This window comes from Pieris rapae, chromosome 4 (genome assembly GCF_905147795.1).
Source record: "Pieris rapae chromosome 4, ilPieRapa1.1, whole genome shotgun sequence".
Taxonomy (NCBI): Eukaryota; Metazoa; Arthropoda; class Insecta; order Lepidoptera; family Pieridae; genus Pieris; species Pieris rapae.
Window position 1 is genome coordinate 3,055,155 of NC_059512.1, and position 25,549 is coordinate 3,080,703.

Genomic DNA, 25,549 nt, shown 5'->3' on the forward strand with positions numbered 1-25,549 from the left:
AAGTTATTAGTGTTATTTTTAAACTGCACATAATAAACCAGGTATATCGATCGAAATCAGTCTCCGAAGGAAGATCGAGGCCAATATTAAAAATTCAATGGATTATTAGGATCTTAACAAATTAATGATTAATTTACACGTAATTTTATGCTGAAAGGCTTTAGACATATTTTATACTATCTGAACTCAACAACACTTTATTTTTTATACTGACAACGCCATTCTTACTACATATTAAGTATCAAGATAATTAAAAAGTAATGTAATGACGTAACCGTGTCAAAATAACAAAAAATGTAAATTATATTTTCTATTTTCTTTAACAGGTAATTTAGCACTGCTGTGAATCCCACATCGGTTCTCATTCTGCCCAGGCTCTATAATATAGATTATTATAATTAAACCCTTAGGAACCTGTGGTAAATATTAGCGTTAAATGACAACTAAAGATGACATAGAATCCTTTTTGCTCTTCCGGTAACTGTCATGTGTCAGGACGATGTTCAAAAACATTGCTTGACATTTTTTAATTAAAAAATTGTTTGAATTAAAGGGGTTTAGAAAAGTTTCATAAGTGTAACAAATGTTACACTGCTAAATCTAAAATCTTAAGTTCTAAAAACATAAAAGTTAAAGTTTGACTCATAAGTAAATTATCTTTGAGGTGTAATATGAGGTTATAAGGACGTTAAAAACTTGTATACAAACATGGAGCAAGGAGGTTTATTCCACAAAAACGATGAAAAACCAGATACCTTTAACACTGATGCCAGCAATAAATTTTCGATAACGTAAGTATAAATTATGTTAGTCAAATTGCAAATTTCATACTATGTTAAAATCATACTTATCTTCAAGGTGTTCCAATGTCCCTGAAGGCCTGTTTGATTCTACAGCAGCAAAAAAACACTTTAGCAAGTTTGGAAAAGTGCACAAAATTCGCCTTCATCCCAAAAAACAAATATGCGTCGTAGAGTATGAACAGGAAATGCCTGTGGAAAGAGCATTATTAAATGCAGGTGCTTATGATGGCTTTATGTTTGACGTCACTCGGACGAAGGCAAGAATGTAAGCATTCCATTTTGATGCGCTTAAAAAATTGAGATATGAGACTATTGAGATATTTTCAAAAAATCTATTCTCTAGGTTAATTATTTCAGGTAACAAGATATAAGCCATTTTATGGATAAAAAAGAAGCTTATATAACTATAAAATTAAATCAGTATGATTTTTTAGTAGATTTATTAACATGGTTTATTTTAGTAACCTAATACTGGCTACTATGTCTACATAAATGTACTATCCACTATGTACTAAATTGCCATCTCTCAGTGGATCTATGGATGCTATTTCTTGTCAGTAATAATTACAAAATTTATTTTTCTTTCATAATAACTAGTAGATGTTCAAAAAATGATGTTAAATAAACATATGAGTTACAATAAAATTGTTTATATTGTTAAATTTTAATGAATTACATATTATACTGCTAATATAATAATAGCTGTAATTATATAAAATATTTTTGTAACACAAATAAGATGGTCTTAAGGTTAGGACACATATAACTATACATTTTATCCTGGGTTATCTGGACCTGGGACAATTGGTTGTCTATTTGTAGTTTAGAATTTAACCCTTAAAATGTAGTCACATCTGATAGGGTTCAAGTTCTTGATTATATTTCCAGGTTAGCTGTGTTAATAGACAAAATAAATTAACTTATGAGGGTACTGAAACCTTATAATGTTTTTTAATAATATTTTTGAGGGTATTTGAAATTATATAGTGTTTGACTAAACATGTTAAGGAAAGTGGTTTTTATGGATTACAGAAGAAGAAAAAGCAAGAGAGATGAGGATCCTGATTGGGTCCCTGACTCGGATGTAGAAGAAGAATTATCTGCAATGGGAGGAACCGCAACATACAGGGTACCTAGACAAAAACGTAAGTAAAGCATAGATTATCATTGAAACTGAACTACTAAACAAATAAATAACATTAATAATTAGTTTACCGTAAATGGCTTTTGGAAATATTACTGTGGCATCATTGTACATTTATTACATTGTTAGTTTACATGTAAGCTCATTTTAGTCAGAAATTATTAGTTAATAAGTAAAGTAAAAAGATAATAAAGATCTAAGTTTAAATTGTCATTGTGAAAATACTTTGATCAATTATAATGTTAGCTAATAATGAATGTAGAATGAGATTGGTTTTGTTTAAATATATGTATGCTATAGAGGCCTATAACCACTTTGATAAATTTTGTGTAAATGTATCCTGTTTTATTTTTTTGCAGCTATGGAAATGGATATCCCAAAAAGATCCATATCACCAAAGCAGGCTCGAAAACCTATTAGACTAAGTGTTGTGAAGAAGAAAACCTTTGAACATCCAAGGCAACCCAGAGGACAACCTTTACAGTGAGTAGTAGTCCTATTTATATAACACTCTTAATATCTTACAATAAATAATGAAAAAGCAAGATGATTTTAGAAAAAATAATATTTATATAATAGTTGTTCACAAAATTTTTTCCCAGAATGAAACATTTTAAAGTACTTAATTATTAATAATTATTATAAAATAATATTAATTTAAGTTATCTTTTATTTATTTTCCCTCTGTACTGCTGTCACTAAGCCAATTGGCTGCAAACATAAAATATAGCTTGCATAACTCAGTGTCTTAAAAATTTTAATCAATTTAAATTTACCTGAAATGTAAGTTCTGACCATTGCTAAAATTATATAGGTCTGAATCATTTGGTAGTGATGCACCAGTGATTGTGACAACACAAACCAGTCTTAGCACTAATGAAGCAGCTGCTGAGCTTCTTCAACTCAGGTCCAGAGTTTCTTTGACACCTGATGAGAAGTGGAGGACCCTTGATGCTAGAGACAGGTAAATTTAGACTTTATAGTTTTGATGTGAATCATCTATAGCCGCACGTAAAACCGATTTCTGGCGTGGCGACGCATGCCGTGGCGACGCGTCGCCACGCTATATGATATACAGTCTAAATGCAGTAGTAAATTTCACATTAAAAATATTTAATGAAAATAATGTTTATTCAACAAATAGACATCGTTATCTGGAAAAAAATCGTAATATTTTATTTGATCATTATGACATATTTAGTTCCTATCACAATCTGTTCTTTTCTGCTTATTACTTTTACAAAATAATGTCGATGTTTCACATCTGCCAGGCGTCCCGTAACGGCACACATTTTTTTTACAACTGTATCTCTTTACAATTATGATGAGTTGATAAAATATGGGCCGATATCAATTTTCTGACAGTAAAACTATCTTTGAATGTGGTAGTTTTAACTTATAACATTGTACTGATCCAAAGCCTATTTTATTTAATATATATTATATTAAATAAAATCCTACTTTAACATTTAGCTGAATCACTTAAGATTTACTAATTCCTTTCTCTTTATAAAGGGGTTTTTCTTCTTTCTTGTATATTTTTTAATAAGATTTATAAGAAGCAAGGTTGAATGCAGATAATGTATTATCTCTGTATCTGTTTTTAATTAGATTTTTTTTTTAATGTATTACATTGTTCTTCTGTACTTCCCAGAATATTTGCTTCCATATTCCAGGCCTTGAACTTAAACATATAAATGTATATCTAAGAGTTATATATTTTGTCCGCCAGACCAGCAATCATAACAATAGATTGTAGATTACCTGTAAGGACGATGGCTGCCTTGCAGGTTTTTGTGTAACTACAATATTCTAGATTAAGATGAATCATTGTGAGTTATGAAAATTATAGCATTTGAATTTTTTTTTAGAATACTAAGATCTTGGGGTGGTGCTGGGTCAAAAGTGAAAATAGGTGGACCCACTATTGGCACTTGCCCTGATATGTGTCCGGAAAAGGAGTTGTTGCATAGACAAGCTGAACATCAGGTTAGTAAAAAAAATATACTAATGTTATAACACTAGTTTGTTTGGAAACATATATATTATTATTATTATGTAATTATTACCTTACTGCTTTTTGATTTATTTTTATTTTTACTTTTCTAGAGCTGAAATATACATTATGAGATTGATTTATATTTCATTACAAGTTAATTAAATTAGTATCAGTTGTATTTTAGTGGTTAAAAATTTACAAATATATTTTTAAAGTAATTTAAAAAATTATTTCAACTATGATTTTTGATCTATGGGTTAGAGTTATCATACTCTTGATTATTACACTTTTGAACCTGGAGCAGGTAATATTCTCATAAATAGTATGATATTGAACCAATATGATAGGTGTTCATTTAATTAGTTATCTTTAAAAACGGTACATAACAGTGGTCTGGTAATTTACATTATTATTGTAGGTGATGACGTTAGAAACAATTGTAGACTCCGATGGTCTACTGGAACCGTGGAGGGCGGTGAAACAGTACAGCCGTAGCTCTGCAGACCAGGAAATGCCAATGTGTTATGAATTGCGACCAGCCAATGTGCTTATGGCTACTTGTGCCTATCTCCTTCGTGAAATTGCTGATACAACTAGACAGGTATTTGATATTTTATAACAGTAACGTTATTTATATATTATACATAAATATACATATTTATATATACATATATGTGTTTATTTTTATATACATATATTATTTATGCATTTATTTGTCCCTATCCATGTAAAGTCAATGGTTTTACTGAAAAGCAGTGCTTTGGTCAGTAGGCATATACGAGTGTCTTCCGCAAACATACTGAGTGGGGCTAAATTAACACTGCATACTACTATATCTTTTTTTCCTATTGACTTTAATGTGTTTATTTGTGTGTGTATTAATCAATGATTCTTTCTGTTAAATTTATTAAAAAATATTTTTTAACATGTTTTGTATAAGGCTTAATATTTTTAATAGGCATTTTAACACATTTTTTTTTATATTTTACAAATATTTTATGCAAGTCGTGCATTCGGAATTTATGAAAATTGGGACAATCGTGGTGGGGATGAAATCGGTTCGTAGTTCGAATCGGTAGTGGCATACTCTACGCACGTCCCTGCCAGTCAATACGTAACCCACCCTGCATCAGACTGCATAACAAATTACTGATTTTGGGTTGATGATAAAATTAGGGTACGATTTGCCTACACACGAAGATATTTAGGATGCTCCCCACTTCCCCGATATTGGCTTTGATTTTAGGGCCTTGTGTAAACGCTTTAAGTAATAAGTAAAATAAATTGTTTCGCTGGGAATCAAATTCAAAATTCAAATTCAAATCATTTATTTGCCAGAATTAGTCTTACAATTAGTTATATAAATTACAAAAATCCAAAAAAGAATCTCCGAAGCCACTTGAGTATGACTGTTTAATATTTATTTTATACAAAATTATTAATTAAGTAATGTATTATGGTGTTTTCAAGGTATCGCTGGCCGACTGGTTTCATTTCATGTGGGACCGGCTGAGAGGCATCCGGAAGGATATTACGCAACAGGCTCTGTGTTGTGCAGGTAGTTATTTGATTTATCATGTGCATAGTGAACATATTTTATTAATCAATTCATGGGGTTGTATTATAAAAATAATATACATGTCTTGGAAGGTATTTAAATGTCTAATTTAAAGTTTAATATAAAGTATTAGCCCCAAATACCAGTTTCTTCCTTTCGTCGAATTATCGTCAACGTATTAATCTTTCTCTATGGTGAGACATTTTGCCTCTAAGCGTATTCAACAAAGTTTAGTATGGAAAGTGTTCTGAAGATTTGTTTGGGTCATGTCGAATCTTCAGATATTATACCTACTGCCTTTCAAGCGGAGACTATAATATGTATTAATTCAAAATTTCACTAGCATCACCTTGATGGTTGGGAGTCTTCCACGGTCCAATTGTCAGTGTCTTGTGTTCTTTTGCGATCTAGCGAATTATGGAATATAATATAATTTTAATTATTATATAAAATTATAGTATAAAAATTTTATTGTTTCTCAAATTTTTACATCAATAAATGAGTATGAGACAACACTTGTGTTGGGGTTGACTCGGTGGAGTGACACTTCCCTTATCTAAACAAACTTTAACTAAATCTAAATTAACTTAATCTATGAATGCGTGTTTGTGTGTGTATGTGTGCATGTGTGTGCTGTGTGTGAGCGAGTGTGTGCACGCTGTTAAATATACAATTCGGCCTGTCTCAAACTAGCGAATTCGCACCAAAATGTGCTCAGTTTCCTCGTATGTTAGAGTTCTCAGCCACCCTGCTACAACCTTTTTACAATCATACAAAACTCTATGATGAAGTCGGAGTTTAGAAAATTATTATAATTAATACAGCTCTCTTAGTTAGGTAACTTCATTTTTTATTTATTTACATCTATAAATGTAGCATAGCATTGTTCTTGATGAGTGCCAATGTTTTCCATTTACTTTGTGGTTAAAGACTATCTAATAACTGGTTAGCTCATTTATTAGCCTCGGTAGCAAATACCTGAACGTTCTCTCGCCATGTACTTTCTTTGCCCTCGATGTACAGCGCCGAACTCATGTTACCGAATAATTTTAAATGTAACGAAATGTCGATGTCTTTTACTATTAAATTAGGTTTTATGCGTTACTAAGGTTGCAGAGCAGAGTTGGCCTAGTGGCTTCAGCGTGCCACTCTCATACCTGAGGTCGTAGGTTCGATCCCTGGCTGTGCACCAATGTAGTTTCTTTCTATGTGCGCATATAACATTTGCTCGAACGGTGAAGGAAAACATCGCGAGGAAACCGACATGACTTAGACCCAAAAAGTCGACGACGTGTGTCAGGCACTGGAGGCTGATTACCTACTAGCCTATTAGATTAAAAATGATCATGAAACAGATTCAGAAATCTGTGGCCAAAACCTAAAGAGGTTTTATTTAAATAATTATTTTTTTCAGACTCAATATGTTTAGTAGAAATCTGTGCCCGATTCCACGCCCACTGTGCGGCGCGATTAGCTGATCTTGAGCATACGCAGTTTGATCAAAAACTTAATACGGACAACTTAACCAAGTGTCTCCAAACATTGAAACATATGTATTCTGATGTTGAGTCCCAATTTAAACCCAGAGAAGATGAATTTAGAGGGTACATAGCCCTTTTAAACCTTGGAGATGCTAATTTTTGGTGGGAGGTTTGTATATTCTTTTTAGATTCACTTCTTGGTCAGTCAATCAGGACATTTTGTGATTTATGTAAGTTCCACCAGAAACTAAACTCTTGTGCATCAATCTTGCCTTTATAAATTGAATTGTATAATTATTAATTATTTAATTGTGAATTTTGACATATTGTAAAATCTGTTATTTGTCACTGTCTGTCTGATCATGAATTTACTTTGTTTTTCATATTTAAATCTTTCTAAGCATGTTAATTCTGTTTAATTTCCTTTTTTCGTGTGTTTTTTAATTATAAAAGCTTGCCAAAGCTCGGCACTGATACATTGCAAAACAATTTTTTTAAAAATGTGACCATCACTTAGAGTCAAGCAGAATATACATAAAGCTGAGCAATGGATATCCAGACCTTGTTCGTCATCAAAAATTTTTAGTCACTAACAAAAATCTCTTCTTGCAGATAAAACAATTACCAAGTGAAATTCAGAAATCGGAGCCGATTGTATTCGCTGTCAAAGTTTTCATGGCGCTAGATAACAATAATTATGTGAGATTCTTTCGGCTCGTCCGGGATGAAGCTACATATCTTCAGGCCTGCATATTGTTAAGATATTTTAACGATGTCCGAGCTAGAGGTTTAGCTAGAATCGTTAAGGCCTATGCACCTAGAGGAGGTTCCAAATACCCCGCCGCAGAATTAATGAATTCCCTCGCTTTTGAAACCATTGAAAGCATGAAATCCTTTGTGAACCATTATGGCCTAAGATTTTCTAAAGTGGATTCAGAAATTAATGTTATCCTGGACAGAAATCAGTTTATTGAAGACAGCGATCCATATCCTCTAGCTAGAGCTTTGAGTCTCATAGAGTCTAAGAGGAGAAGTAATGTAGCTGATATTATTTCTGGTGGAAATATCCCTCAATATGACTATAAAAATCATACACTACACGATAGTTTCACTTCTGATGGCAAAATCAAAGCAGCGTCTTTAATAGCACAAGATTTAGGATATAACACCAAAAACGATACAAATAAAAGTATAGATTCTTTAAAGAAAGAAATGCAACGTCTTTCTGGAAATGGAAAAACATTTATGGACCCACCGCTCGAAGTTAAAAAACCCAACTTTGTAAAACCCGCTGCCGTATCACCATCGAAACCTTTAGTATTTAGCGATACGAATGAAAAATCGTTTACGTTCCAACGGCCAGGCACAGTGGACGTTCCAGATAGTATTAAAAAGTCACCAGAAATCACAAATGGCAACCAAAAACTGTTCACCTTTTCCCCACCTGAAAAAATTCATATGAACCGCAATCATTCCAACCCCTTTACGTCATCCAATAACAAAAAATTATTTGGATCAAGTCAATCTACATTTGGAAATGATAGTAAGAATTTGTTTGAGTCCACAGCTGGAGGGTCATTATTTTCTAAAGATGAAAATAAAACAGAAGCAAGCAAAAGTATATTCGCTAATGCAGCTAATTCAAACTTTGCGAAAACAACAGCTGAACCACAAAACATCTTCTCTGGTGCTCAAAGTATATTCAGCAAATCTACAGATGCACCGCAAACGAATATTTTTGCAAAACCACCTCTAGAAACCCCACTAACGAATCCCACAAGTGTTTTTAGAGGTTTTGCTAAACCTACGCAAAATGATAATCTTTTCAATAACGATTTATCCAACAATAAATTAGTTACTAATGGTGAAGCATCAAATGTATCGCCAGGAACATTGTTTAAACAGGCAAACGATCCCTTTTCTGCCCAAAACAAACCTTATTCAGTTTTTCAAAGTAAAAAGAAGGACTCAGTAGCTAGTAATATTTTTAAGTCCGTAGAAGCGTCTAAAAACAATGATATTTATGCATTCAATGATGATTCTAATAATAAATCGCGAGATGAGCTCGAGGAGTTAGAAAATGAAAAGAAAAAGATAGAAGCAGCCATCAAGGAGGAAGAAAGGAAAGAATTAGAAGAAAAGAGGCGAAAGGAATTGCAAGAAAGACAAGAGGAAATGAAGCGACTTGAAGAGGCACGAAAAAAAGAAGAGCTTAAAAAATTAGAAGAACAACGTAAATTAGAAGAGCAGAAAAAACAAGCAGAACTAAAGAGGAAGTTAGAAGAAGAACACCTAGCCGAGGTAGAGCGGAAAGCTAAAGAACGAGAGAGAATTTTTAGGGAGGAGGTTGAAAAAGAATCTGAAATAGTCTCAGAAGAATTGGTGAATGAAATAAATAGGGAAACTGTCAGTTTTCTATTAAAAGAGGAAATGGAAATATTAAACAATATCGTAACATATACAAAGAATGTTACTGATGAGATCGTTGATGAGTTATTAGATGAAATATGCACATATGAACTAAAAGCTGAACTATTCCGAACAAAGAACTTAATGAAAAAATGGTTCAGTGTTTGGAGAAACCATCTGTCAAGAAACTTGAGGAGAAGACATCTCTTAGAGGACACGCCCGTTTGGTTACCAGATAAAACACCTTTAGAAGAAGCACACTGTTTGAGACGACTTTCTGAAAGGGCAACTTTAAGTCACATGAATGCAATTCATAGAGGTTATAAATTTAAGAATGAACCTAATGAAATTCCACCTCCTAAAACTTATGATCTTGTTGAAATAATAAGGTCACCATTACTAAAACGGATGAAGCAAATTAACTATCCTTATGATAAATGCTTCTTTTGGAAAATTACATTGGTTTCTCCAGGAGCATGTAAGTGGTTTTGTAAAAAGATAAATATTCAGTCATGGTTGTTGCATGCATTTAGATCGAAAGATAACAGTGCAGTAGAAAATCTGATACACATTCAGAAACAATCTTGGAATAATTTAATGGATTTTGCTACATCTGTTACTTTAATAAATAGGGATAAATATGAAATTAATGAAGATTCTCTTGAAGGTACAAATGGTGTTATATTCTATATGAGTAATGATGACTTAAATGTACAGAATATAGAAAGTGTGCTTAAACAAAAACACCCCTATCATATTGTACCAATCGCCATAATAACAACACCAATAAGTAATGCTGTTATTCAAAATGATCTCGAAAATAAATTATCTGAATTTGTAAGCAATAATGTTATATCAGATTTTAAAATATTTATCATTGAGCCAGCAAACATTGCAATCTCTCTGGATAGTTTGACCAAAAGTGCATTGAAATGGTTAGCAAAGAGATGCCCAAAATCCCCACCCCTTGAAATTGATACACTGAAGTCGATTTGCGAAAGATATCTCGGATATGAGATATGGCATAGACTAAAATCAGATACCGATATCAGATTTAAAGATCTAATTAAAGATATCAAGAAATTGGTACATTATTACAATACCGCTATTGATAAATTAATTGACGTTATTACTGATGAGGATTGGTTTAACTATCCGGGCTTTCCTATAGAATTTAAAAGTTATTTAGATAATTCCATACCTTGCCCAAACCCATATGAATATATTCCAAATAGTTTAAAAAATTCTGAAAATACTAATGCGATAAAAATTATCTTGCAAAATTTAAAATTGGTAAGTCCTAGTTTCCCAATATCTCCAAAGAATGCAGTGCACATGCAGGAAGAAGTTCGCCAATATTGCAATCAGATAGGTTGGTTTAAAAATCTTGATACTTGTAATGTTGTGTCCCTTCTGCCAAACAACTTCTCTGAAAATTTACCAGTGGTGAATTGTGATAATTTTCTACAAGTTTTTGAACAGTATGATTTGATAGATATAGTTAATATAATTGTATATGAAAAAATAAGTATTCTTAAAAATTTTGGTAAACAATTCACAGTATATGATAAGTTAGCTATGGAAGAGTTCCGCCAAATGAATTGGATATATAATTCTGAAGTTCTAACTTCACTAAAACATAAGGCTGACTCAAGTGAAGATGAATTAGATTGGTTGTTGGCAGCCAAGAGGCGTAAAATTGATGATTCATATGAATATCTTCAAATTGAAGAAAAAGACTGTAGTATGGTGGATGATACTATAAGGTCTGTTGATAAAAGCATTTCAAATTGTAATCATTACAAAAAGGTGGTGTCTGACCTTGAAATGCAATTAAATGAAGGTAAAAAGAAATCTGATGAATTGGAACAATTATTGAAAATGGCTCTTAATGATGTATAGCATAATTAATTTTATACAACTTACAATACTTTTTGTTATTGTTTTCATTTTTCTATAATTATAATATAATATTTAAGAATGCAAGCAATTAAACAATATTTTTTTAATTAATATATTTTTATTAACTACCACCACCTGTCAACTGAGATTTAATTTATGCTGTGGCATTTTAACTAATAAATAATTGTATCATCTACATGTTTATAACGTATACTTCTACTTTTCTTTGAAAAGGATTTCAACCATTTTTAACTTATACTAAAAGAATATAGAATAAATATATGTACTATAAAATAAATCCAGTTAATATGAGCATAATTATATAGCATTAAAATTATTTTATTTAACAGAATAAACTATTGTAACAGATTTTTTATGTTAGTAGCTACACGAGGACACAGTGCATAGTCCTGCTTAATGAACATGTGTAGGTAGGTTATTTTCAGAAAAAAATGATCATCAAATGTGTATACATACATATTTTTTTTATATTTATTTCTAAACTATTTCTCCTGAATAACATTTAGACAAGCATCAACAAATTCTGTAAAAATAGGTTCTTGCATATATTTTTTCATCAAAATGTCAGGGAATTCAGAGCTATCCAATTCCTGCAAAATCTCTCTAACATGGGGATTTCCTAGGCAATTCTTTAATTCCTTTGATTCTTCTGAAAATAAAATTTGATTAGTAAAGTAATGTATTCATTTATTAATATATATGTGTACTTAAAGCTGATCCAAATTCACAGTTAAAAACTGTTCTCAATTGCAATAACAGACCGACTAAATACTAAATAAATGATCAACTACCTAATAATTTTAACTTCTCTATTGGTACTGTATCTTCTGTAGGAAATTCATAGTCGGGTTTGTTTTTACATGGAGGTATTTCTTGTAGTTCTGACGGAGGTAAACATGGTTTTGATTTGTGCAACTTACAGCACTGTACCGAACAACTGTAATGATAATAATGTGAGATAATTTTATATTACAATAAATTGAAACACAAAGAGGTTACATTTTAAAACCTACTATGGTTCACGACAAGTTGGACACTTATACTTTGGCTCGCCGCCACACTGTATACAATTGCTTAATGTCATGATTAGAAAAATATCATGTATTCTTCGATTTAATGAATAAATAAACCTAAAGAAGATATTAATTTAATATAATGGATTGATTTTAGATCTATGAGTGTTTATTTACAAACATTTAGGAAATGTACAACGATGAAAGCTGACATTAGCAAGTACTAACGTCAAAAACATATGTTTTCTGACAGTTATCACAGATTACACGAAATTACATAGACTTGATTATAGACCATACTGTCTAACCAATATAGAGCGTAAGCCTTTGATTGATATCCTTTTAAATTAGTTTTGAGTACAAAAAATTTAAATCATATGACAATATATATATAGTTATCACCCCCAACCAATTTCAAGTACCAGAAACAGTTATTTAAATAAAAAAAACAAAACATATTACGTAACATTAACCGGGCCCATCGTCCTCAAATCTATCAAAAAATCATCCACATAATCAAGTCGTTTATAAAGCATAGTTTACCAAGTTTCAAAAAAATGCAATTTAAATAACGAACATTCACGAAAAAACAAAAGAAATGTAAAAAGTAATGGCCTTTTAACGGATAATCCGCACTGTAACACACTGTTCTGGCAAAATCCACATTCGAAATGGCGGTTTGCATATTTAATAGGGATTTCACCTAAAATCAATCAACACGCAAGTAGGTTTATTTCAATGTTGATTAATCTTTAACATTAAAAAATGAGGAAATAATAGATAAATAAATAAAAAAAATAATTGTTTATTATCATCGATTTTTCATACTAAAACAATTGATTAATTAAAAAACCGTTTCTATGCAGAATGATAGATCACGTCTCTAGTAACCAATAGAAAAGCTTAAACTGGCGGATTGCTTACACATTTCAATAAATTGAACAAAATATGAAACCAATTTTTTAAGTGAGCACTTAAATGTAATTCCGGCAGCATAAATTACTCCAAATCACACAGAGGTGTTCCAATCAAGGTCTCCCGTGACTTCTACATACTCAGTATCATCAAATTCGAGCTCGAGAAATTCGAGAAAATTTCTTACCAATCGGTGCAGAGGATTAGCGATGTTGTAAACATGTAAAGAGGAAGACGTTTTCATTAAGCAAGATATAATAATTAAAATACAAATGGAGTTTTTGGAATCGTTTTCCAGTTCTGAATGAGGTTTAAGTTACATGACTAAAGTAATATAATAAATTAGTGCAAAAAGTAATTTACGATTGATTACTTTTTTATGTATTTTCTTAAGGACCCGATGTATTAACAACATTCTTCATACAAATTACTAATATACTAGTTGTTCATTGATACTAATGACAAAAAGAAATATTTTACAGTATCAGTATCATTTAATCCAATTTCCCCTACAAATTAGTATTGCCCACAATAAATTTTTAATTCCTTATTTGCCATGAGAGATTATATAGATTATATAAGCTTTCTAATCAAATATTTCTTTTAAATAAAATAAAATCATAGTTCATTATGGGAGTGGGTAGGATACACGTCACTTATGTAATGGCCAACGAAGGGGGCAATAACGCCGTCTTCAGAAGCAAGAGCGAGATATCGAGCACGAAGATGATGCGCAGCCGCTTTGGGTTGCCTTGATCTCGTGAAGATACCCTTTTTATTACCACCTACGCGGGTTATAACTGGAAAAAATTGATTGATAATATATACATCAAATATTACATATATTATGTAGTTAAATCTTATTCACATATATATTCTGAAGCAAGTTTCAAAAATCATAAAACATAATCATTAAAATATTAGTTCTGCAGTAATGATCTATTACTACTACCAACTGTTCAGTAAATATTTTTTATGAAATGCATTAAAGCCTACCTCATTTAGATTTTTACATATTACACACGTAATCTTAACTTATACTTGTGATTGTACACCCACAGAATAATACATACTTTGCGTAGTTTTAAAATCAGCAAAGTTCCAAATAAATTCTCCAGAAAAAAAACCAGCATGCCGAAGTTTATCAAAGGCTTTGAAATGTTCTGACATAAGCGCTACTTGATACTCTTCAGACCACACGTATTCAGGTATCTAAAATTGATTAAGTTAAAAAACAATTACTTACGTATAGTATAAGCCAGAAACGTAATCTTACAAACCACGTTAAATTAACTACTCATTAAAAATTAGTTGCAGGAGTATTTCAGTACTTAAAAAAGTTGTAAGTAAATAAAACCACGTAAAATGAATGGTTTAAAAATGTGTTTCTTGGCGGCGCCGATTAACTAGTAAAAGAATCTGCAATCATACCATATGCAGCCCTGGGATGGTATCAGCGCCATACTCCGTCATAATGACGGGCTTATTATACTCCCTATGCCAAGCTGTTGCCTCCTCCACTACGTTGCCCATTATCACTTCTAATATTCCCGTATCGTGGTACCAGGAGTTGTAACGATTAAAACAGATCACATCTAAATGTTGACCCTGAAATAGTTGAATGAAGTTTAAAGAAGCGTTTTTTTATTATAATTAAATTTTATGAGTTCTACCGTCTCGGTCGTTCAACGTCGGTATTTTTTATTCATTGCGTTTAGGACGGAGACCCTTACTTGAAAACAAAAGCGGATCAAGGGGGGAGTCATGGGGGTCATGAAACACCTGGTTCCAGGACTTACGTAGACCACTAATTGAACATAATGATATTATTTCAATATTTTGTCACCATACAGATTTTATGTAATAAATTTTATGAGTTCTACCGTCTCGGTCGTTCAACGTCGGTATTTTTTATTCATTGCGTTTAGGACGGAGACCCTTACTTGAAAACAAAAGCGGATCAAGGGGGGAGTCATGGGGGTCATGAAACACCTGGTTCCAGGACTTACGTAGACCACTAATTGAACATAATGATATTATTTCAATATTTTGTCACCATACAGATTTTATGTAACGACATACCTTCAATATTTAATTAATTTAATATAATATTGTACTAACTTTGTATGATAGCAAATGTAAATTTTCAATCTTCAAATCAAACAAAATAGGGATAGAAATATAAAATAAAACAGTATAATTTTATAATTTATTTCACATTATTTCTCGCTTAACATTAGAGCACGAGAATGAAGCTAAAAAAAATAATAAACGTATTGATGATTAATTTTCAAATTACGTGTTACAAGGACGGATAAGTGGATGGATTTTTTTATGGTGACGGAATTGTGACAAATAACTGGCCCCATGGGGTATGGGAGGGGAATCATTGATGAACCACACTACTACAACTGGATTCGCCCTTAAATATGGAGAACCTTTAACATATTTAGAGAGTTTAGTTCTAACAACATACAATTTTATAATTTTTTGTAAACATTGTAATTATTTATTCCACTTTTTATGTTATAGGTGGGTTAAAACTAAAAATAGACTTAGATAATACCATTTACAGTTAAATGCATTGCTAATGTGTACTTTTCAGCACAAACTATAATATGTCATTGTTGGCTTACCGGTTACATAATACGGTTTATAATCACAGCCGTACTCAGAGTCGTTAATTAAATAATAACTGAAGAAACAAGTAATGAATTCAGACGAAAAATAGCCTTTCGCTGGTCAAAGTAACTTGCTTTGATATTATGTAATTATTATTAATCTACCATTCAAGATATTGACAATTCTGAATAGGGCTGTTAGGTTAAAAAATATCGTTAAGGTCCTTTCATAATTTCCGGATAAGTTCCAAATAAGTTATTTATTACTCATTGGTAGGATAAAGTATAAACACTATTGTTGCATTTCACGACTGTCAGATGGCGCTATTCGTCATGAAACGCGAAGTTTCTTATTAGGAACTTTCTAATGTTAGGTACTTTATACAAATACTGTTTATCCTACAAATAAGTAATAAATAGCTTATTTGGCACTTTATCCATACATTGTGAAACTGTCCATACAGTGTGAATGTAAAGTGCCAAATAGATATGCAACACATAAATTATTCGAAAGATAAAAGTTCCAAATAAGATACTTCGAATTTCATGACGTATAGCGCTATCTGACAGTCGTGAAACGCAAAAATACTATTTATCCTACCAATAAGTAACAAATAGCTTATTTGGAACTTATCCGGACATTGTGAAACAGGCCCTTAGTCTCAAAAACGTAAAGCATGTTTTTAATAACTTTTTTGTATCTTTCTTAATTGTATTTATTGGAAAGACACAGCTATTGCTAAAACAGTGTAATTAGACTGAATACCTTTTTAGAAGGGATTAAATATATCGGACTTGATGTAGAGCAATTAATATTTACACAAGCTTTTAGGTAATATATAAACGCTGATAAAAATAGCAGTTTTCCTATCTTATTCTAAATTATAAACTCGTTTTAATTGTAACCGAAGAACTATTAATTATATTTATACTTAATCTTTTTTCAGATAATGAATACTTTAAATGGCAGTATTACAAATATATAAGTATATATATTTCTAATCACCTCTAACATACATTTGAATCTTTACTACGTGTGTCAAAATCATGATTAATTATATTAGACGTATAAAAGTTGTCTACTATACACTATACTAATATTATATTAATTTAAAGTGCTCAATGGAGATGAATGATGCATAGGTATAGTTTCTTCAATATAGAGCTATTGCGGGGATCTCCCGATATAAAAACTCAATATTAAATTAGCAAGCATAATACAAAATTGTTTTAAAATAACTTTGAACGAAGTAATTGGAATGCAGTCTTTAACACCTTCTATAGAGGAGTGGTTTGCAAATATAATATGCTATGACAAACAGATGCGTTATTGAACTGATACAGTTGTTGGAATGTTAAGTAAAATGTACCTATTACAAAATTCGTTAGCGACATAATTGTTTTTATATCAAAAAACCGAGTTTTTTTCACATATTTAAAATACAACTTTAGACGGACATTATAAAAGTTATTTTTGTTTTTTGATTCGTAGTTCAATGAAGCTATTGTATTTATAGTTCAGTTACTATCATGTCTCTTATATAGAAATTTGATATTGTTAATTATACGATTGTAAGATCACTTCTTTAGGTAGAAGCGCATCTGAAAATCTATAAACAAATAAACCAGCTGTTAATACAGTACATAGAAAAACAAAGTTTTAAATATGTCGAATGTAATTTATAGAGACTTATAATTTTTATTCTACAAATCTTCATGCGCCGGTGGTTTGTGATCACTGATGTAATACGCCATGTCCGGTGGAGGTGCGCCTGACTCCGCCGCTGCCAAAGAGTGGTATCTTGCGCGTAAGTGATGCGCAGACGCCTTAGGTTGCCTAGATCTTGTGAATATACCCTTCTTGTTCCCACCCACTCGAGTTATCGCTGCAAAGAGAAATCCTCCACTATTTAATTGGACTAAACAAAAGAATGTGTCCTAGATACTTCATACGATTTAGGGTAAAAGGACTAAAAAATACTCGTAAAATGATCCGTCTTGAGACCGACCAGTGTTTAGACTTGTACACAGGTATGCGGACAGAAAGAATGTCATCTTCCTTCCTTCATTCCAAGAAATATTACAGATTAGTTCAAAATAATACATACTTTGTGTTGTTTTAAAGTCTGCGAAGTTCCAAATAAATTCGCCGGCGAAAAATCCAACTCGCCGCAAACGATCAAACGCTTTAAAATGCTCCGACATCAACGCCACCTGGTATTCCTCGGACCAAACGTATTCAGGTATCTAGAAATTTAATCATGCGATATATCCCACATGCGATGAATCTATGGAAATGTTAGCGTTGGCAACAAAAAAGTAATCATTTCAGCTGTTTTAATCTTTAAATTTACTTGTTTTTCTCACTTTTGTGCTAAGTTTATAAGGAATTTGTTAATGTTGTTATTTTTTTGTACTTTCAATACAATTATAAATTAGGTATTATGATCTTGACGTTTACAAAAAATATTTTTGTTATTGTCTCCATTAATTAAGAAAGAGATTGCTTGTAGCGAAAACACTGTGACAACTTTAGAACTTTTAATTCTTGTATAAAAACAATAATAAAAATGCTAAATTAAGTTTCGTGTAACATTAATACGATTGGTATTAAATTTTGTATTAACTTGTTTTATTAATTAAAATTGGTATTTACTTAATGAATGAGCATAAAAAAATGTACTACGAAGACATATTTTAGTAAAACTATGGTTCGTTTTGTTTAATTATAATTTATATTATGTAAAATATTTTCTTGAAAGTATCGTGAAATTAGCATCTTTGTGTCACTTACACACAACATTAAATTTAGTTAAGTGACTATACCTATAGCTTTTAGGATATTTTTTTGATGCCAACTCTACTGATACATACCAAATGTAACCCAGCAATCGTATCGGCCCCATATTCTGTCATGATAACTGGTTTATTATATCTACGATGCCATGATGTAGCTTCCTCTGTCACGTAAGCGGCGATGTTAAGCAATGATCCCGTATTAGAGTACCAACCATTGTATCGATTAAAGCAAATAACGTCCAAATGTTGACCCTAAAATGTAATTTTGGTGAACTTAGCTTTTCTGGAGTACAACTGATTACTGATGAGATGTCTCCTGGTTTGAACACTAAAGTTTCAATCAACATAATTTCAAAATACACAATATAATTATTAAATAATTGTATTTATTCCTTTTGGGTTGCCCGTTGCAGTTCTGATTTATGAAATGACTACTATATTGGTTTTATCCAATGCAATAAACGAATGGATGTTTCTACTAACTACATACTTTACAGAAAGAGAGTACTGATTTCATTAATTTCAATACTCATGAATCTTGTAAATATATAGAGTTAAATAGTCAATTAATATTTATGAGGGCCGATCCCGGCGGCACTGCAATGCCGGGCCGACCCGTGACAGGAGTGGAGCGAGCCCCGAACATCCCGTCAGTTTCCAAAAATCAGTTTAATATACTGGTCCCGCTATGCGGGAACTTTCAGATATTAAGCTGAAAAGAACAGATACTACACTTTGATCTTAGCCAAAAGGCCGAGAAGCGATAACTTGTAAAAGTAATGAAAACTATTTGTACTACCACACCGTTGTAATGTAAGCGCGTTTTACAAATACGAGTCAGCAAGTAGCGCCATCTCGGTTGTTATTAAGAACTAAAATGTGCTCTTGGTTTGCGCCAGTATACTTGTATAATCAATAGCGTTAGCGTTTTTTTGAAGTTTTTTTAACTTCTAGATTAACTTTTTTTTATCAGTATGTGCCTTTTGCTATAGGCCTCCATATATTTTTATTATATCAGTGAACGGCTTTAATAAATAAATATGGGACACGTTTACGTTTTAAGTTTACTCACCGCTTTGTCATTCAAGTAGGATTGCGAAATGGCTATAGTGACTGGCCTAGACAAATCCATGGATTTCACATGTTTCACAACTTTACTGAAAAATTATCAGAATTTTTAAAAGTTTACACAGAAGGTACAAAGTATTAAATCGTTACATTTAAATATAATACAGAATTATCAATTAGTAAATAAAAAAAGTAAGTAAAAAAAAAATCTTAATAGTCAATCAATTTTATATATTTATTACATATCGATTAAACATTGACTTACCCAAAATAAGCATCAGCTTTATAGTTAGCAGACCTGGGTTCATTACTGATAGACCACATCACCACACTTGGGTGGTTTTTATCTCGTCTGATCAACTCAGTGAGGGACTGTTTGTGTTTCTCGAGTAACGAGTCGGTGAATATACTGTAAAATTATAATATATAGCCTTTTGGACTAACCTTAAACCTAGTCCAAAAGGCAGGCCAGAAGGCGTATTCAATTCCCTAATTCAGAAATGAGGCTAACCTCCAAGTATGATTTCCGTACACCAAAAACATATTGAACTTGACGTATGCTGAAGGCTGTCATTTATAAATTGTTCGACTAACGAACTTTCTTCTTGCGTTTTTTCGACATGTCAAGCCTAATTTTCGCCTAAACATCCTTAGGATCGATTTCCCCATTGCTATCTAAAAGTCTAGAACCTGTTTTATCACGTATTTGCTGAAGTATCACAGATTCTTCTGACTTTTAATAGATTTTTATCTACACGTATGTTAATAGTAGTATTATTGGGGTAATTCTTTGTCAAACTAATTTGATGCCAAAGCTAGTACGTCTAGACTAAAAGTACTTACTCAGTATCACCACTGGGGCATTCATCAATGATCATAATTCCCTGCTCATCAGCCATTTGGTAGATTTCTTCGGCGTACGGGTAGTGGGAGGTTCTGAAGGCATTCGCACCAACCCATTTAATCAGGTTGAAGTTTTTCACCCATAGGACTGGATCCCAGCCTTTACCTCTGAGCTGAAGAAAATCAAATATAGGAAGATTGTTAATAGAAAAGCAAATGAGAAAAGTTTTTTATTTTAAATGTGATAAAGTGTATTTTCTTTTTTCTCTACTACATTGTTTCCAAGAAACACGAGCTCAAAGTTAAAATGTTTACAATTTTATAGAACAGGGCAGACAACGGGGCTTATGATCAGTGAAATGGTCTCCCCTTGGCACTGCCAGAGGGCCTACTGCATTGCCTTTTGGGAATCCATGCAGTCTATTATTGAAGGACGAATTTGTACGAAATATACGGGAAAGGTTTTACAAAGTTCCGACGTCCGCGTTCACAGTGGACGTCGAGGTGATATGGGGGAATTTAATATTCTGCCTCAACGATCGATGTATGATGTATGTATGTATGTATGATATGAATAGTTGTTTTCATCCGAAAGTGACTCATATCACGAGTCTAAATTGCACTTGAAACGTCGACCAATCACAAACAAGCGAAACGTGCCATCTTTGTTCCTCACGGCTTTTTATTGAGTTGTGATCACGGAACCTACAAGTTTTCCCCATGAGCCATATAGGGTTATGGCAATTTTTTTTACAAATAGTAGAAGTTAACAGTATAACAATTCTTCTGTGTTGACGCAATAATAAAAGAAAACTGAGGAAAACTGTAATATAATTTAATTAAAGTTATTTTTTGTTTTAATACTCACATCTGAGTCCTCGTGCATTCCAAAGCCTTTGAGGTAGATAGGTTTGTCATTCAAATAAATGGTGGTATTACTCCAAGTCACTGTTCGGATGCCGACCTTTAAACTGTAAGTGTCGACTAGTTCACCCAGTGGCCCTATTAGTGATGCCTGAAATTGCAAAGCATGTATTGGATTGCAATTTATTAAAGCAGCCACGCAATGGAGGCGCAGTTTCATTTTTAACCGACTTAAAAAGTATAGGAAGTTTACAAATCGACAAGTTTACAATCGATTGAATTGATGATCAAGGGGCCGATCGCACTGAATTCATAGAATTCTGTAGTTTTTGAATTTTTAGTTTATAGTTCATTCTGGAGTATTTTATTTTTTGAAGGATAGGATAAATGTTACAAACCATACATATTACATTTAAAGCCGCATGTACTCTATAAAGTTTTTATGGGAGTTCCAATGAAATCGTCTTAACAATAATTACTATTATACGCACTTTAAAAGTAAAACAGTCAAAAACCCATATTAGAAACCTTCCTTACCTTAAAAGTATACAAATACCCCGGCTCTGGGTGCATCAAATACGGCCACCAAAAGTTCGCATTGCCAACTTCCATCAGTCCCGCACAATCCTGCGATCCAGCCACCTGCGTCCCATTCTTATCGAACAATTGAATCACACACTGTGCGTTACTTGCACTCTTGTAGGTCACATTGTAAACTACGAAGCCTGCAATTTTTGTCAGTAAATTTTCAATATACTAAATTGTTTAATTATTGGAATTCTGATGTATTCAGACGACCTGTAGTAAGAGACCGTTTATCAATACAATAGTATATATAACAATTGTTTTGTAATCTTAAATAGAATTGTAAAAAGTAAAAAGTATTGGAAGTTACATTTCATTTGGCACGTTAGGGAAAAATGATGAGGGAAAATTTTAACAATGCGCGCGCATCACGAAATCCGACACCCCGAAGTTAGCAATACTCATTTTAGTTTTTTCTATTGTTAACGTCGTTTTTACAACAAACGTACCTAGAATAAGGCGAAACATAAAATTTTGAAAAGATTCTTGTTACACCAAATAGGTATAGAACTTCTAACACGTGTACACATGTGTACCTATACACGCGTATTACACACACGTTTTTATTTCTTTATATATCTTTCTATATCATTAATTGCTTAATGCAAAAAAAACTTTGATTCTTATATTTCTCGAAAAATATTATTAGTAGTAGACTTGAGTGGCTTTTGCTTCTGATTTATAAGTCCGTATTTAATTTTCCATTAAAAAGGCAACGATGTTAAGTGACATGGTTGTAACCCATGTTTGATAAGGACCAAGATGTTTAATTTAATCAAATTATATACCTTTAACGTGCCTATAACAAAAGTAGAAACTATTACGAGTATTATGTATATTACATAGTGAATAGCAATGAAGCAAGAAACTTCATGTATTATTAATTAAACGATTATTGTTACAACATATTTTTAATTGCTTGAATGCAGATAAAATACAGATATCGTGACAATGCAAGGATACCACTGGTTTTGATTAGAATAAAATAAAAATAAAATACCGAAATATCAAAACTTCTTCAAAACAAAAATCAATTTTTTTCGTATATTGCCAGTATCAATGCAACGATTTTAAATATTTATTTTCTAACTGTACAATATTTTTTTTTTCAAACCATAAAGATTTATATTATTTATAAAAAAAATGTATATATATTATTTATATTTTTTTTATTATTAATAAATTAACAAATAATAATACCAAGAAATAAAACAAAAGTTTTTATAAATTTGTCTTCTGTAAAGAATGTGGGTAGGTACAATCGTATCAATTCCTAAGTTATCAGCGAAAATCTTTCATTGATATAAATTAAGGCAGCATTTCAATTATTTTGGATTCAGCCTCTAGAATATCTTACGAATGGTACCTGTTAATCCCTGTATGTCCGTGTTAACAATGACGTCATCAATAAAAGTTTGAGGAGTAGAATACAAGAAGACCGACCGATGTATGCCCGCGTAGTTGAAGAAATCGAATGTGTACGTTTGCTCTAGACGAACTTTGTTGTTCCTGAAATAACAAAATAGTTCTTATAGATCTAAACATATGAGCACACCCCACATACACACCCACACTTTCACGCCATCACACAACACGGACGAATTTGTACTTAGTTAAATGTATTCAAAGTTTTCTTGAATTTTCCTTTCCTTATGTTTGAACCTATCTTATATATAAAATTCTCGTGTCACAATGTTATCACCTCAAGAATAAAAAAAAAATTAAGAATTTTTTTTGTTTTTATTTTTTTATAATAGAACATAAAAATACAAATAATCCTTAATTTCCACCCTCTACAATTAAAGCATTTTTTTATATAGTACATTGGTGCAAAGCCGCGGTTCGTACCTACAACCTCAGAGATGTGAGTCGCACGCTAAGGCCACACAATGAAAAATAATCAATGAATTTTATCAAATAATTAATGTATTTTATATTGTGCTGGCAAATCTACTTAGATGCTACTAAAACAAAAAAAAGTTTGTAAAATAAATTTACAAACATAAATAAATGAGGATCGCTAACATATTATTTAATTCGTAATTATAATAACTTGTTTGAATGAAGTATGTTTTCAAGGGAATCCTGTTATCTCGGAACAAAAGACAATAATGCATTCAATCAACTACTGATGAACAAAAACATTATATTTGTTATCAAAGGACGCAAATAGTAAACTAATTATTACGGAAGTTATACTTCCCTACAAACATTAACATGTTAAGTAATAACCTGTTTAATGATATAATTATTAATAAACATCGGAATAAAGTATAATGATAGCTCATTTCGTAATACAAAATCAACTTATTTGTAAAATCATGGGGCTGCAGCTTTTGCGGGAGGATCAATAATTCAAATTTGGAATAAACTTGCGCTAAAATTAATGTTACTACTATTAAAAAAAAAATTTAATTCATTTTGAAACGGTTTTGTCATTGATTCATAATGAAAAAACCGTTTCATATTAGTCTTAACTTCTCGACTCGACTTAAAGTCTCGACTTCACCAGTTTGACCTATAATGCATACGATACATTGTTGTAGTTAAATAATATTTGTGCGACCTGTGCTTTGCGTAAGTGCTCACAAATTTCTCGATATCGAGATAACGTTGATTTAAATGGGTATATTCCAAATCGGGGATCAGTCCACAATCCATCCTGTAGTTTTTATATGGATATATATTCTGTTTACCGATAAAATAGCCTAGGAAATCAATAAAGTATGATATTTTACCCGATATTTTTTGCCCTAAATTTTGGTCGTCGTTAGAGAAAAAGTTTCATGGTCTAAGAGTATCAAACATACATTACATATTATACTTACGCAACCATTACATCGCGTATGGTTCCTTGAGGTATAGTATCACTCAAAAGCGTGTTATCCACAACCACTGTGAGAAGGTTGCTTGTGTTATATTGGACCACGTCCGAGATCTCCACTTCAAACGGCAGATGACCAATTTCATGGTACATCACGGACTGGCCATTGACCCACTGCAAATTAAATAATCTTATTAAATTTTTTGACAGCTTTCTTGGTAACATCATTGCTGCTTATGTGATTGAAATTGATTTTTCTTTTATATGAATTACAATTTTACCAATTTTCCTGGGGCTGTTGAAGTACTATGTAAGCACTGAGGTCTTTGATTTGTATAAATGTAATGATTATGTCAACAGTATTTTTTTACTTTTTTAACATTGTCTACGCCTGAAAACTGCATTGCAAATGCATGCAAAAAATGCATTTCCGACGATTGCTATACAAAATTTGTTTAAGTACTTCTATATATGAGAGCTTTTGCTGACAAGAAGAGGGGTGATTGGGGAGGGAGGTAAATCTGTTTACATAATATTGAACTGCCCTCTATAAGGAATCATCAATAAAATAGAACATACAAATATTAAAAGGATTAAAAATCACTCAATTTCACAATACTAAAGGTATCTCGTTTAATTTATTTATTTATTTATTCATAAGAAGATTCACAGCACAATACAAAAATAGATGAATATATAC

General features: G+C 31.8%; 3 protein-coding genes and 1 non-coding gene across 7 annotated transcripts in view; 1 reads left to right on the plus strand and 3 right to left on the minus strand.

Moving 5' to 3' along the window:
- The first annotated feature begins 483 nt into the window (after nucleotides 1-483).
- LOC111000291 lies at nucleotides 484-11,376 on the plus strand. The gene is made up of 10 exons (XM_022269682.2): nucleotides 484-791; nucleotides 859-1,068; nucleotides 1,836-1,948; nucleotides 2,307-2,430; nucleotides 2,762-2,911; nucleotides 3,819-3,936; nucleotides 4,365-4,547; nucleotides 5,417-5,504; nucleotides 6,919-7,154; nucleotides 7,598-11,376. Exons 1-10 carry the CDS (start codon nucleotides 709-711, stop codon nucleotides 11,294-11,296), a joined length of 5,004 nt encoding a protein of 1,667 aa, XP_022125374.2. The 5' UTR covers nucleotides 484-708; the 3' UTR covers nucleotides 11,297-11,376.
- Nucleotides 11,377-11,757: 381 nt separating this feature from the next.
- On the minus strand, nucleotides 11,758-12,535 carry LOC111000293 (zinc finger HIT domain-containing protein 3). Its single transcript, XM_022269687.2, has 3 exons — nucleotides 12,331-12,535; nucleotides 12,109-12,254; nucleotides 11,758-11,966 (listed from the first exon to the last, which is right to left on the minus strand). The coding sequence occupies exons 1-3, from the start codon at nucleotides 12,399-12,401 to the stop codon at nucleotides 11,800-11,802; spliced, it is 384 nt and encodes a 127-aa protein (XP_022125379.1). The 5' UTR covers nucleotides 12,402-12,535; the 3' UTR covers nucleotides 11,758-11,799.
- Nucleotides 12,536-13,719: 1,184 nt separating this feature from the next.
- Nucleotides 13,720-25,549, minus strand: part of LOC111000292 (beta-glucuronidase) — a 36,767-nt gene continuing 24,937 nt past the window's right edge. For 3 of the 4 annotated variants that reach the window (XM_045627950.1, XM_022269686.2, XM_022269685.2), the window contains exons 4-13: nucleotides 24,854-25,023; nucleotides 23,392-23,534; nucleotides 21,978-22,165; nucleotides 21,445-21,591; nucleotides 20,577-20,749; nucleotides 19,999-20,142; nucleotides 19,738-19,822; nucleotides 18,741-18,917; nucleotides 17,975-18,113; nucleotides 17,297-17,752 (exon numbers count right to left, since the gene is read on the minus strand). In XM_045627950.1, coding sequence (XP_045483906.1) covers nucleotides 17,571-17,752; nucleotides 17,975-18,113; nucleotides 18,741-18,917; nucleotides 19,738-19,822; nucleotides 19,999-20,142; nucleotides 20,577-20,749; nucleotides 21,445-21,591; nucleotides 21,978-22,165; nucleotides 23,392-23,534; nucleotides 24,854-25,023 — 1,548 coding nt within the window. In that variant the 3' untranslated portion in view covers nucleotides 17,297-17,570. Of the gene's footprint in view, nucleotides 14,046-14,318; nucleotides 14,458-14,676; nucleotides 14,854-17,296; nucleotides 17,753-17,974; nucleotides 18,114-18,740; nucleotides 18,918-19,737; nucleotides 19,823-19,998; nucleotides 20,143-20,576; nucleotides 20,750-21,444; nucleotides 21,592-21,977; nucleotides 22,166-23,391; nucleotides 23,535-24,853; nucleotides 25,024-25,549 lie in introns of those variants that run through there. The other variant, XM_045627949.1, reaches the window with a different exon arrangement.
- Nucleotides 19,238-19,430, minus strand: LOC123689167. Its single transcript, XR_006750210.1, has one exon. It is a non-coding gene; the product is annotated as a U2 spliceosomal RNA (small nuclear RNA).